The following is a 15,311-nucleotide window of genomic DNA, read 5'->3' on the forward strand; positions in this document are numbered from 1 at the left end:
TTTTGTAACTAATTTAAAATTTAATAAGAATGAAAACGTATATAAGTATACAAAATTAAAAGAACCGTATTTTTCTATTTGCTGAAATTTTCAATTCTTCGGACATTTTTGTGACATACGGTATAATACCCAGTTTTTGACGCAATACATTTTACACTCATCAGTTTTAGATACTGAAATGCTAATACTTTACTCGGAAAATATCCCTTCTTTTCTAATTCATCCAAAATGCTTGGAGTTGCGAAGAAACTTGATATTTTATATTCATCAATAATGTCCCACAAATAAGTAGGCGATAGAAAGTATGGCACGCCATCATAAAGCACAGAAGTGGCCCCTCTGAGAAACGACAAAGGTCCTATCAGCCATGATGCCCATCCTGCCTGAATTTTAAAAAAATGTTAATTATTATGGACTTGGAACTCAGCGTAAACAATAACAAAGTTTTTAAGTTGAAAAGTAATAGTGAGAACTGCCGATGTATTCCTCCGCTTATGTTAAGTTAACGAGTGTGTTTGAAAGGGCTTGATATTCTAGGAAGTTTTATTGTTGTGCTTTGTATTTAAATGTGCACGTAAATTTAATATTTATAAGGTTCTTCTGTATTTTTAAAATTCTAAAATCTTGCGAGTCATGTATCTATATAAGGTAATTAATACACTATCTACCAATAAGTATTTGGACACCTATGCAAATAATTATATCTGCGGTCCTGACATACATCACGCCCTCCACCGGTATATAACGTGTAGGAAACAACATCGGCATTAGTTCCATGTAAGATGCCTACTTCACTATTTTGGATAACAATGTGCTTCCTACGCTGTGGCAGTTTTACTGGGTGGACCCCTGTAACTTCCAGGACAACAATGCCAGCTGTCATTATGCGAGGGTCACCAAAGCTTGGTATGGTGCCAATGAGGTTAATCGAATGGACTGGCTTGCACAGAGCCCAGACCTGAACCCTACCGAGAACCTCTAGGACGAGTTGGATCTCCGAATTAAGGGGTGTACTACCCATCCAAAATCGGTGAGGGAACTTACATGTCTTCTCCAAGACGAGTGGAAGAAAATACCACTAGCCGTCACGCAAGGACTTGTAGAAAGTATGCCCCGGAGGATTCACGTTGTAATTGCCTCTCATGGAGGATCTACCAACCATTGATTATGAATAAAGTTTGTTTTTCTTTTCAATCGCACGTGTCCAAATACTTATTGGTAAATAGTGTATCACAACATAAATAAAGTGAATGTGCTGTCAGGTTTTAAGTGTTTTCTTCAGTTTTTTAATGTTATTATAGTTAAAGTTAAATGGATAAGCGTCTTGAATTAATAGAGCAAGTCATATTGCAAACTGTATAAGTACAATAATATTGCAACGTTGTATGTTTTTTAAGCTAAGGCGTAAAAATTCTTATTACCCGGAATTCTTATTACGAATTTTATTCAATAGCGTCACCCGTGGGAAATTTTATACGGTTTTACATCCATAATAAACATTTTAATAACCTTACAACTATATAGTAAATGACTTTTTAACTCTTCGAGACCTGAGATTAATTTGAAGTGAAAAATAATAAGTTATTTGTATTAATTTTTATTTTCTTTCTGTCAAAATATTCTTTATTTATGTTCGATAGCTCTTCTATTTCATCTGTTTTTTTCGATTCTATATAAAAAAAAATTTCATAAATATGCAAATTTGAGTTTTAGTTTTAAAAAAATGTAGTTTTCATTAATAAATATAAGTTATAATAAATATATAGTTTTTATTAATAATTAATAACTAATCTCCAATCAAAATTAAAAAAAGCTTTTTTATTTAATTTTGTAGCTCTTGTTTAAATCTTGTTAACACATCATAAATGAGCTCTTCAAACTATAAAGATTTATGTTGACACTTAAAATCTGATCATTGGCTCAGAGGTTATTAGGGTATAACGTTTTCAATTTTGGAAACTTCATAAAATTTAGGTGGAATTACTTACGGGTGAAACAGATAGTATCGCACGTTCTCTGCTGTTATTTTGAATACATATCTCTTTTACAAAGCACAGAAGTCCCTACAAAAAATAATAAATAAATAAAAACTATGCTTAATCATACATTTTGTTAGATATTTATAGTTGTGAAAAGTGAAAATTCAAAGTTATAGCAATTACAGTATTACAGTTTATCTAAACTCTTAAACCATTTAGCATTGACATGGGCAAATGAAAGAGGAAAACATTTTTTTATAGTAGGGTAAACCAACCAGTGAAGGAACACTACCCAGTGAAGGAACATTTCATATATATTGATTAAAAATAAAAATTTGAAAGTTTTTCTTTAGATTGATTGGTAACAGTAGCTTACTGCCAAACAATAGGAAGTCATCTAGCAATGTTTTGGATTACCTGGTCAAATATACTTCTCTGGAAAAATTTTTGAATTTGTTATTATCTCTGCAACACCTTGTTTCGTTGAAAAAATTATAAGGTGAGTGTTTGTATTTATATGTTTGAAGTGGAATTAATTGCATGTAATAGTCTTATTTTTCTCACTGTCAAAAAGAGAATTCAAAATATAGTTATTGAATTTACGTTTTATTTTTTTTAAAGCATAGCATAATCAAGTACTGAGATAAGGGGGTGTTTATTCACTGGATCACCAAACGAGGAAAAACCAGTGAAGGAACAAGTGTTCCTTTACTGGTTTTTTTCCCAATTAATGAAAATAAAATAAATTTTTGAATTTTCTTGTACTTTCAGTCACATTATACATCAAAATTCTGTTTAAAAGACAAAAAACAACTTCTAACCAGTGAAGGAACAGGCATGTTCCTTCACTGGATCACCAATCGATGAAAAACCAGTGAAGGAACAAGTATTTCTTTACTAGGTTCTTTTTCCAGTTAATGAAAATAAAATGATTTTTTTAATTTTCTTGTGCTTTTAGTCATATTATACATTAAAATTCTGTTTCAAAGACAAAAAACAACTTCTAACCAGTGAAGAAACAGGCATGTTCCTTCAATGGGAATACTTCCAGTGAATGAACAGTAATGTGTGAAATATGATTTTACATGACTCTAGGATAAGTACTTCTGCTATATAGAGGACAACCGAAATTTTGTTAAAAATTGTATGAATAATTCCTGAAATAATTTCAGTTCAAAATGTTAATTTAATCACTTAATTTATTAAAAAATTATAATTTATATTTATTAATGGGGTGTGTAGTTACATCAAATGTTAGGTAACTTAATAAACTTTGTTTACTAATCGAAAACTAATTAAATATAATCATAAAAATTTGAATAGAACATTTTTTCGCTGACTTTTGCACCAAGAACTGATAATAAGTTATCATTATAGGATAGCAACGTGATTATATAAATTATAAAAACTACTTTACTATGTAAGATTTTAGAAGCAAGCTCCTCAACAAAAAACAGAGTTAAACAGAAACGATACTCAATTTCTTCAGAAACTTGAGAGGGAAATCATTCAAGATATGTTGAAAATTTTTAACGCAGCATTAACTGAAGAGTCTATCGAAAATGTCCAAGAGCCTGTACTTTTTTCAATATGGAAGAAGTACGTATTAAAAGAAGACCACTTGGTTAAGTCAAACTTAGGAACAGAGGCTAGTATTGATAATGAATGCATCTTAGATATCGAATTTGAAATGAGTCCTCATGCTGATCCTCTCTTAGTTGAAAAAAGAAATGATTCCGTAAGTAAAATCAGTACTTCTAAAGATCCTCTAGATACAAGTCAACAAGAGATGGATTTTCCTCAAACTTCAAGACACCTTTTCCCCGTCTATTTTCGAGAAATGCATTGTAGAAATATTGTTGAAAAATCAGAAGAAGTTTGGAGGAACCATTTACATTGACCAAATATTGATGATAAAAAGAAAGGTCAAGTAAGAAGAAAAATGAATAAATTACCTTTTGCACTAACTTCAGAGAAATGGCAAAAATTTCAAGAGGCTGAAAGATCTAAAAAAAAGTTAAAACAAGAGAATATGGAGAAGAAAAAGAACGAAAAAATACTTAAAAAAAAAAGCTTCAAGAAATAAGAGGAAAAAGAGTAAACAAAAAGGTGATAAAATAATAATGATAATTAACAGCATCGGATGACACAATGATTCAGATTTGACTGTCAGATTATAAGAAAGAATGATTTTTTAAAATTTATTTTGTATTTAACATCACTTTAATTTCTAGTTCATGATTACAGAATAAAGTTAGCATTTTACAAGTACTTGTATGTTATAATTTCATAAATAGTCTTGTTTTTATATATTTGTATGGCTAATGAATTCATAAAGAGCATTAAAATATAACGAAAATTAAGTGTTCCTTTACTGGGCAATTTTGTGTTCCTTCACTGGTTAGAGCTGTTCCTTCACTGGGTCTTCTTACTACTTGTTATTTGAACCTCCAGAACTTTAAAACAATATTATGTAAGTTCTCTAAAATTTTTTTACATAATTTGCAAATAGTGACAAATATGTTGACACTGTCATTTAACTAAAATTACGAATTTTGAAATTAATATGATTTTTTAAGAGGCAAGCGAAGCTTAAGTGTTCCTTCACTGGTTAGTTTACCCTACATCTGCTATAATTTATGAAAAACAATTTAAGACGAAGATAATTTATAATTGCAGAGATTTCATTAATTATAATAATTTATTTAAATTAACAAATAGATTAAATTGAATAAATTATTGGGAATAAAATATACTAAATTAATTATAAATTTAAAATCTAATACAATTCCGAAGTATTTGTAATGTAACAGCGATGATTAAAATAATTATTTATTAATTATAAATTAAGTATATTAATTATTAAAAAATTAAATTACTTAGATAAGATTGAATAAAATCAATTAAATCAATTATAAATTTATAATCTTACATTCTTGCGAAGACAATAACAGCAAACTAGAACTTATAATTAAATGATCTAATTAAATCTCTAAGAATTTTACCCTAGATACATCCTATTAACATTGAAGTAAAATAATATAAGCTTATGTTTTTTTTCTCAATAGAGAGTTTGCTTTTTCTCAAAAGTAATTATTAAAACAAACAATAAATTATTATTATTTTTGTTAAATAAGGTTGGTAGAGTTAAAAATTGAAATTAAAGAGATTTAAAATGATGTTGTCTTTAATTTATAATGGTTCACATATGCCACAAATTAGATATTTAACTTTACTTTGCTCGTAAGATCAAGACAAAAAGATTAAAAATAATGACATTATTGCAACAAAAAAAGTGACAAAGTTCTTTTACTAGCTTTCACGTAAAAATTAAAATTCCGTAACCAATATATATTTATTTGGAAATATCAAGAGTTGTGGTCAATACAAACTTCTGTTAGTTTAGCTAACTTTTCTTATTTTTTAAGTACTGTACTAATCCTGTTATAAGAAGATTGAATTAAAGAGTAGAATCGGGGGCCCTTGGTTTGGCGACAAATTTAACTGTAAAATTTTGCTGAAACTCAGTTTCTGGTTACCATGATATTCTTTTCTTGCTGTCTCTTCTTTTAATTACGTCATCATCGGGTTACCAGAATTTCTATTTACCGTTATGTAATTGGTTCTTGGTCTATTTTCAAATATAGGCATATTTTCAAATCACCAATTAAAGGGGCCCTCTAACCTACACCTAATCGAAGAATTAAGCAGCAATTATACAGGGTTAAACGTTTCAGAACTCCTAAGAGGGGTAGAGGGCATCTTGATGACTCGAAATCATATAGCAATGCGGGGTCGGAAATGCTTTCCAGAGGCGGTAGATGGCGTTGTGCGAAAGTTCCGAGCTTTCCAGTGCGTTGGCCTCTTCGGTCACCCGGCCTATCATGTCTTGCTTTTTATTTCTGGGGTCACATGAAAACGCTGGCTTATGGCACCCCTGTTGACAATGCTGAGGAGCTGGTTGTAAGAATTGCAGTAGCTGCCGGAGAAATTCGAGACATGCTTGGAGTATTGCTGAATGTTCGGATGTCCATGCGCCGGAGATGTGAGGTGTACATTGTAGCAGGTGGCAGAAACTTCGAACACTTACTTTGACCCATGTACCTTATGCTTATTTCAATGTATTATTAAAACGATTTTTCACTTACGGTCTCTTTTCTTTATGGTTCTTCTGTGTACACTACCGCTTCAGGAAAGCATTTCCGACCCCTCATTGTTATATGATTTCGAGTCGTCAGGATGCACTCTACCACTCTTAGGAATTCTGAAACACTTAACTGAGACACCTTGTATATTTACTTAAGTAAAGGGAAGAATGAAGAGATTTCAAAATTGTGGTCTGTGGCAAAATCCTCGCCAAGACTTGTTAATATATGGGCAGAGCCTTGCAAGAAATAATTGTAAATAAATTAAAAAACACATCGCAGAAGGGAACCAACTCGAAGAGTATAACTCGTAGCCACCTCTACGGGCAAACCTCTACATATTTTCGTTTTTAAAGAAAATTTGCTACTTAAGTTGCCTTAGCGATTGTAGTTGGCGCCACAGATTACGATACGCAAATAACCTCAAAGGAATGCATATGTTTACATTAAAAGCAAACATCATTACGTTAGAATTGATTTACATCTTTAAAATAAGTTACAAGGTCAACTATTAAGCAATAGTTTCTTAGTCAGATGAAGTGCTGAAAGTAAAAAGTGTAAGTTTAATGTATTTGGTGGTGGCCATTTAAGCAGTTAAAACTTTCAATTTAGTCAATGTTTTGCTCTATCCTTAGGGCAGTTGGGGAGGTACTGCGGATAAAATAGTAGTATAAATTAACTTACCTCACTGCCGTGTACAATTGCTTTTGGTGAACCAGTAGTTCCTGAGGTATAACTAATGAAAACGGGATGTGACATAGACACTTGTTCAAAGATTAAATCTGGCACTGAACCATCTGCATTGCGCCCAACATCCAAAAATTCTTTTAAAAAACAGCTACATAGAAAAATAAAAGTATTTTAAATGAATTTATGAGCTTCAGACGTTTCCAAATCAACTGAGATCTGATCTACAGAATATATTCTACCCTGTTAAAATTTTTACAGTTTTTTGTAAGAATGTTGGATTTGTTTGTTTGAATTCAATTTATTTTAACGTTACAAAATTAGTTTTAAGTATTCAAAGCATCTATTATACACAAAATAAATATTTGATATCCTTACATTTTGTTGCATAATTAGCTTCTGAAAACTATGATATAAATATTACAAGGCATTCCTGGCACATTGAAAGTCAGGCAAGGTTAAAAGAAGATGCTGCTTATTATCACATGCATAAATATTGAAAAAGCATTAAATATCACTAAGATAGATATATTTAATTTTTTATGTCAAGGAAAAATTTCGTAAGTTTTCCGCATCATCTCGTAAGTCAAATGCCAAAAGGGAAGCATCTATTATATATAATTCTCTTACGTGGCTCCCAAATTTTGGCTGTATTTCTTTTCCGCCGGTGGCAACGTTTGCTTTGTTTTGAAAACACCAAAGCATTCTGCCTTTTAATGATGTGTTTCTGATCTAATATATACACTGCTGGACAATTGCTAAGGACGGATCACAAACTGCAATGTAGCATAACATTAAGCGAGACACGTGGCCTAGTAGGATAAAATATAGTTGCCACACTGTTCAGACATTAGAATAAAGAATATTCATTGTTCTGGAAAGTACAAAAGCTATGAAACATCTGAAAGAAAAAAAATGTTCATTTGATGCTGTGTACGGAAAAATGGAACAATGCATCGAAATGTCAGCAGGCAACTTGAAGAAAGGTGTCAGTACGGGATATGTCCTCCATGTAGTGTGATGCAACATTCTACACGTCGTATCATACTTTGCACAACATTATCCAGCAGCTGTTGAGGCAATTTATCCCATTCCTCTGTCAGTGCACGGATGAGGGTGTTCTTGTTTGTCGGAGAATAGTTTCGACCAGCAAGTTGCCTCCCCAAAGCATCCCAAACATTTTCAATGGGGTTCAGATCTGGAGAACGTGATGGCCATACGAGGCGTTGAATACCCTCGCTGTCTAGACAATCCTGAACAGCGAGTGTTCGATGACATGTTGCGTTGTCGTCCATAAAAATAAATTTATCACCGACAGCACCACGGAAAAGACGAACATGAGGAAGTAGAACTTCATCAATGTATCGTTGGCCCGTCATAGTCCCATTCTCAACCACATGTAGGCGCGTGCGGCCATTGATCATGATGCCGGCCCACGCCATGACACTGCATGTCGGATATCGGTCCCTTTCCTGGATATTTTCTGGGCGATAACCAGTACCACTCTCGCGCCAGATCAGTTGGCGTCTACAATCCGATGACAGACTGAACCTACTCTCATCTGAGAATAATACGCATGCCCAGTTCTATTCAGTCCAATTGTGATGCTCACGACACCATTGCAAACGGGCAGTACGATGCTGTCTGGTCAATGGGACACACACAACAGGTCTGCGGGCGTATAGTCCTCCTCCCCTCAAACGTCTGGCAACAGTTTTTCGGGAGATCTGCTTTCCTGTGGCAGCAAGAAACTGATTTGTCACCTGCTGAGCTGTGGTGCGCCTGTTCCTTTTTGCTGATAGGGCGATGTATCTGTCTTCAGCAGGCGTCGTACTTCTAACACGACCTCCCCCGTGCCGCCTACTACACATTCCAGTATTTTTGAATGATTTCCACAGCCGTGAAACAACGCTATGAGCGATGTCGAACTCCCTGGCAACATCTGTTATTTTTCGCCCTTCTTCGATCTTTCCAATAATTCGGCCACGCTTAAAATCATCTAAGTGATATCGGGAAGACATGACGAAAATTTCAAGTTTGTCAACTAAATCTTTCCTGTAAAACTTTGACTTGAAACAACAACTCTCCACACGCGTCAAAACCTTTAAAGCTCTTATCAGCGCTATCACGTGATGAACAGACGTGGAAAAAAAATTTTGCATACGCATACCTCTTCTTACTATATCCCGCACTTATTCTAATTTTCCACAATTTGCTTCCTTTAATTTTATGGTTGCTATGGATGATAGTGTTATCCGTCCTTAGCAATTGTCCAGCAGTGTATAATTCTCTTACGTGGCTCCCAAATTTTGACTGAAGTACTTTGTACAACTAAATAAGATTCTTTTCACAACAGTTAAATATTTACTTTATTTTCTTCATTCACAGAGAAAACAGTCGGCAAAGAATTCTGTTAGGCTAAAAAACAATTCGCTAAAAAAAATAACGAATTCTGAAAGAAATAAAAGTAAACAACTTAAAAAATAAAAATGCTGTTGCTAGCCATAGAATTTTTTGAAAGTTAACTTAGCAACATAAATCAAAATGACATAGAAGCGCAACTAGATCAAAATTATGATACCTGAGCGCTTGACGTAACAAATCCTTCAATTCTAAAAGCGTGGTATCGCCAAATGCCCAAATTAACAATTGTGTTCTTAAAGAAATTCTATAAAAAGTTTTAAATAAACAACCTACTTCTACAACTGCTTCTTGAAGAACTTGGCTCATTGATTAAAAATATTGCTTTAATTTTACAGTACTAACTTTACTTCTACTTTCATTATTGCTATAACCCTCTTTCATTACATTTTACAACTTCATGCTAAATTTGAAGACTTTAAGTTGTTTTGTGGTTGAATACTGACATTTAGAAATGTGTACATAAAAAAAATAATATTTAGAGGTTAAGAGTTGCCTCAGAAAAATTTGAATTGTTGACATTGAACTTAACAATGGAAACAATCGTTTTTGTGAAAAATTGAATTGTATTCTTGACATCAAAACTAAAAATATTGTGTTTCAACTTAACAATACTACCTTAATTTATACTTTAGAATTGCCTCGGAGAAATTTGAATTGTTAGCAATGACTTACACAAAAAGTTATATTTTAACTGACAAATACTACATTATAATTTTAACTTTTTCTATGACTATACTCATTTTCTTACTCTTTTCTTTGTTTTTTATACATTTTATTTTTTTGTGATAAAATAAAAAACTTATAGTTGTTCTGCTTTTGAACACTGATGAAAACACAAAATGATGGGCTTCATCAACAATCAAAAATATATACATTTATTTTACAAATTCCATATTATTAAGGTAGCGCCCTTCAGAGAATTAAAAATACAAAATTATCTTCATCAAAGCCGATGCTTTACATCCGGCGTTCAGTGGCAGACTACTATTTCATATTGTTTTACAACACATGGTATTAGCCCTCTGGTGGGAAAGACTTTAAAACAAAACTTACATCAGTTACTTTTCTCAACAACTGAAATTTAGAATAGTGTGATTAAGAAAAACATGTGAACTGTTTGCAATTTCAAATTAATATTGAAATGTACAGGTTTAGAATTTTCTACAGTGAAAAGTTTTCGGAACTTCAGTATTCAAAAAAGTATACAAAAACTAGACGTTAAGAACGTATCCAATGAGCGAGCAAAGCGAGCATTGGATTGCGAAGCAATCCGAAATGAACTGTGAAAGCAGTTCCGGGGGTTGGTGAGCGCCAGCGAGCAGGGGGCGAAGCCTCCTAGTTATTAATAATAGTTCTACTAATCAAAGCGCTAGATTTTTCATGCTCCCCGTAAAGGCAAACTTAAAATTGCTAATGTCCACATTCTTTAAACAGGACGTGCATATATAATTATGTGAAATACCTGCAAACAGTCAAGAGACCTCCCACACTGTAACGAAATTGCCCGTTAGCTAAGTTGCGGTAGAAAGATTATTCTAAGCATTAAAATACATTTATAAGAATTTAAAATCAATTTTGCAGAAAGATTTATTAGATTAAATTCTTTTCTTAAAATTGAGCATTTAGCTCAAAGGTGAATTAAATAAAATTTGCATTTAATTTAATGATTCTGATGATTCCATTATTATTTTTAATCCTCCTTTTCACTATAAAAATTCCAAATTAAAATCTGAAACACAATCGTGCTCATAAATATATAGTGACCATAGTTAGAGACGGACGAAACTGGAGCTACTTATTATCCGGAGAGAAGCTGGGATATCTAAAACAAATTTTTTTGGCTCCGTGTCCCTAATAAAATCAATAGATGTTTACTTGCCTGTTAACTATTTCACTGATATCCTTTCTTATGGAATCTTTTCTGGATGGCACAATGATTATCTTTTCTGAACTTGTCAAACCTACATAAACAATAATGCATAATACTTTCTTATCTTCTTTAGGTTGCGGTAATCACTTCACAAAATCTGAATTTTTTAGTGTCAAAACACACGATTTTGTAGATCTTAAGGAAAAAAATTTTAAAGCCAAATAAAGATAAATAAGTGTTCAACAAATAATAAATTCAAAAAATACTATTTTCCATAAGAAATTTGCTCTGGTACACACATTGTTTCATTATTTAATTCGCCATTCTTATTTAACTTTAATAAATACAGTAAAAATAATATTCTGATTAAAAACTGATACAAAGTTTGTGGGGAAAAAGATATATCATGTAAAGGTATTATTTGAGTGAGTAAATTTTAGGTTTGAGTGAGTTGGTTTATCTTCTCTTCACTTTCGAAATTGTTCGGCATTTCTGCACAGGAGAAAAAAAATGCTGGTAAAATTACCGCACTATATTTTCGTGACGTTTGCGATGAAAAATAAACATATTCCGGTTAATAAAATCAAAATATGCAGTATTTAAAACATTTTTTTAAAATTTTTTTCGCTCATATAGTAACGGTTTACTAGAAATTGTGTTTTTTAAAATTATATTTCTTATTACGATACATTTCGTAAAAATTAGAAGACAGAGAAGTGAATTGAGCTGAATAAATTATTTTTTCGCCATGCTCTATGGTTTCATAATAAGAATATGGTTTCATAATAAATATGGTTTCATAATCACCGCACATTTAGAAAAAAACCCTGAAAAGTAAATTCAACCGAATAAATGGTTTTTATATCCTGAACGTATCGCGATTAAACGACAAAATTTTACCACATTTTCCAAATTTTATCACATATTGTAAAACCATAATTTATTGTTAGTTTTAATAAAATCATTACCAAAGTGGTAAATATTACATATCTGTTTGGTGTTCCCATAGAGTAAGAAACATTGTAGGTAGTTTTATGACCATACCTTTTTTATCCACATGCACTGAGTGCTATTGAAATAAAATGAGTTTCAAAAAATATATTTTGATTTAAATTAAACCTCATTGGGTAATAAAAGATACATAAAAAGATAAAAGATACTTAGACGAAACGGAAGTGCTAAGAGTCTTATGTTTTCAATGTAACCAATTCAAAAGCGTCATTCGAATACATTTTTGAAATTCACGAGGTTGAATTCAAGAAAAAAAAATTTATGATCATTTTTCCTTTGTGCCTTATCGTTTGCCTTATAAAAACATATAATTGTGTGTTATTCCATAAACTCATTCAAATAAATTTTTGAAATTCACGAGATTGAATTCATGAACAAAAATTATATGATTCTTTTTCCTTTGTGTCTTATCATTTGACTATTGGTGGAATTCAGCCTTCTTGATCTAGACTAAGAGTGGAAATGCTCGACAAAGGGAAGCTTAAGAGGGGACCCCACCCTGAATATTTCTAAAATTCGAAATTTTTTTTAGCATTTTTCAAATCTTTGTACCCTTCTTAATGTCTGACTCAAACGATTTATCGGTACCTAACTTCGTTTGGAAGTTATACCGGAAAATAGAGAGTCGTCGCTAAGCAGGTAGAAAGGCCCGTTCGGCCGGATTAGGAGGGGCGACATTCTTTTTGTGTCTCATCCATTCTGTTGATGGAGAAGATATATGGACCTGGAATTGCAGAATAAAGGTTAGTCATTACTAATTTAATAATTTACTGGATTGAACATAAGTCAAAACTTTAAACGTGTTTTTCTCAAAACGCTGTTTTTTGACCTGGCCTAACGTTTTTCTCATGATCCATACAACGAAAAAAGCTGCTATTTTAAATTACGTAAAAATATATTCTTTAGAAAGTAGCATAGGATTTTTTTTTGATATTTTGATTTTATATTAGTATTTTAATGAATATTTTTTTAATGAAAAACTTAACTTTTTTTTAAGTTGCCGCCATTTTGGTAATTTTGCGAATATCAAAAAACCGCTATGCTACTTTTTAGATAATGTCTTTATGTTTCAGAAAATCAATACAAAATCATTTTCCTATGTTCCAGGACTTCTAAATCTATGAGGCCAGTGAGGTGCTACTTTTTGATGACCAGCCACACACGGAGCTGCTACCAACTTATTTTTTATTATTTTGCAAAAGAAATTTTTTTTAAAATGGACTTAAATTGTAGCTAAATAACAGGAAAAAACAAGAAGTCTCTGCATTGCCTCTAATACTTAAAAAAAAAATTCAAGAAAAACGCTAATATTTTACCATCTCAGGGTGGAGCCTGATAAAGGGGGGAATAAATTGTTAAGGGATAAATTGAAACCAAGTGTTAACCAATTATGCAGTAAAATGTTACTTCAGTGTCTATACGCTTTACTTTTAGACTCTCGTACTTTCTCGTACTTTATAAAACGGAATATGTACCCTGAGAAAATAAATTGTGGTCAAAACTACACGAATATGATAAAAATTTAACGTATTTCTGGCTTTATGAGAATGCATTAAAAAGCTCGGTGATTTTTACCAAAGCGCTTTAGTAATCTTTTTAGTAAATCTAATATCAAATCTAAATTAGTACCTTTAATGTATCCTAATTAATCTCACTTAGAATTCTTAAATGTTTTAAAAATTAGCCCATCTAAATATTTTTTACATACATACAATAAAAATTTATTCTAAAATTTCAAGAGTTCTGATTTCCATGGCATATGTAATTTTTTTTTCATTTGACTCAAATCCAATACACAGTATTTCTTTCCATATAAATGAATATCAGTAGGGGAGAGTGGGGTCAATTGTAACAGGGTACGATTGTAACAGAGCAAAAATTTCGAGTGTCGGGTTCTAGATTTGGTTTCTAGGTGGAGCACAAGGTGTATTTAATAAATTTACATGTACACCCCTGCTGGCAACCATTTTTATGTATTTTTAAAAGAGTTACATCACAAAAGATATTTTCACGCTACGTAAGTACTTTTTTTGGTATTAGAGTATTATATTGTAACAAAGTAATTTTGTTTAAGCAAATAAAAATTATTAACCGAATATGTAAGTGGACACCTTAATTAACATTTCAAAAAAAATATTAGTTTTGTTAATTAACTAGCATTGTTTTTAACAAATGAAGCTGAAATGGCGTCGTGGGGCCGATTGCAACAATAAGTAAAGGGACGATTATAACAGCTGAAAATAAATAATCTTATGTTTACAAACCATTACTTAACGCTTTAAGAACCACCAATAGTTTCCTATACCATTTATATTATGTTGCATGTGCATTATTTTATTTGTCACCATTCACAGCATAAATTAAAATTTTTAACCACTTAAAGTTGAAAGTTTAACCCTTTAGGTCTCTGTTCATTATTATTTGTTCTCCTAAAATGCCACTACTATTTTGATCAATAAAAAATATATCACAACTATGATAATATGTATAATTAACTATGTTTTAGTTGAATTTCTGAACTGTTACATATGACCCCATAAGTGGGGACAATTGTAGCAAGTACACGACTGTTAAAAATTGTTAATAACTAATATAATAACATTTAAAATAAAGTATTTATTTTTTTTTCTAGTAGAGGATAGTCTACTTTACTCGTCTGTATAATAATAACTAGAATAATTTTACCTTCAGATATGAATTTCAATTTAGGAAGCATGTCAATATCCTTTTCCTCATAACGTATCTTGTCGATTGATATAATATATTTGGGACGCACTATTTGTAATCTCTCCAGCACTGCCTGATGAAAAAAATCAGATAATTGTCAATAATTTAACAATTATAATTAAATATTTCCCTGTAAAAAAATCATAAAAATGAAATCTTTCAAAAAGTGCAATAAAAATATTTACTTGGCGACGCTTTTTTCTTTTGGGTAAGTCTAATTTGGCACCCGTTAAAAAAAATTAATAACAAAGTTCAATAATTCTGCAGTGCATAAAAAAACGGACCACTCTGAATAGCTTTTGAACTAATAATCGGATCTTCACTTTCCAGGACTCAATCTTAATAGTTTGAAGGAGGACGGGGGGTGATTTCAAGCATGCTAATTATTTTGTGTTGGCGATATTTTAAGTTAAAAAATAAGACACAAAAACGTACTTTATCCGAATAAACATACCTTTTTTCGACGGA

At 31.7% G+C, this 15,311-nt stretch overlaps 1 protein-coding gene across 2 annotated transcripts in view; it reads right to left on the bottom strand.

Annotated features, from left to right (window-relative positions):
* Positions 1-15,311, bottom strand: part of LOC107442549 (acetoacetyl-CoA synthetase) — a 36,268-nt gene that overhangs the window by 11,280 nt on the left and 9,677 nt on the right. For both annotated transcript variants that reach the window (XM_087152249.1, XM_043041411.3), the window contains exons 6-10: positions 14,802-14,916; positions 11,115-11,196; positions 6,809-6,962; positions 1,989-2,063; positions 194-383 (exon numbers count right to left, since the gene is read on the bottom strand). In XM_087152249.1, the coding sequence (XP_087008375.1) occupies positions 194-383; positions 1,989-2,063; positions 6,809-6,962; positions 11,115-11,196; positions 14,802-14,916 (616 nt within the window). The remainder of the gene's footprint in view (positions 1-193; positions 384-1,988; positions 2,064-6,808; positions 6,963-11,114; positions 11,197-14,801; positions 14,917-15,311) is intronic.

The sequence above is a fragment of the Parasteatoda tepidariorum genome, chromosome 9 (genome assembly GCF_982258835.1).
Source record: "Parasteatoda tepidariorum strain Cologne lab strain chromosome 9, Ptep-v5.0, whole genome shotgun sequence".
NCBI lineage: Eukaryota > Metazoa > Arthropoda > Arachnida > Araneae > Theridiidae > Parasteatoda > Parasteatoda tepidariorum.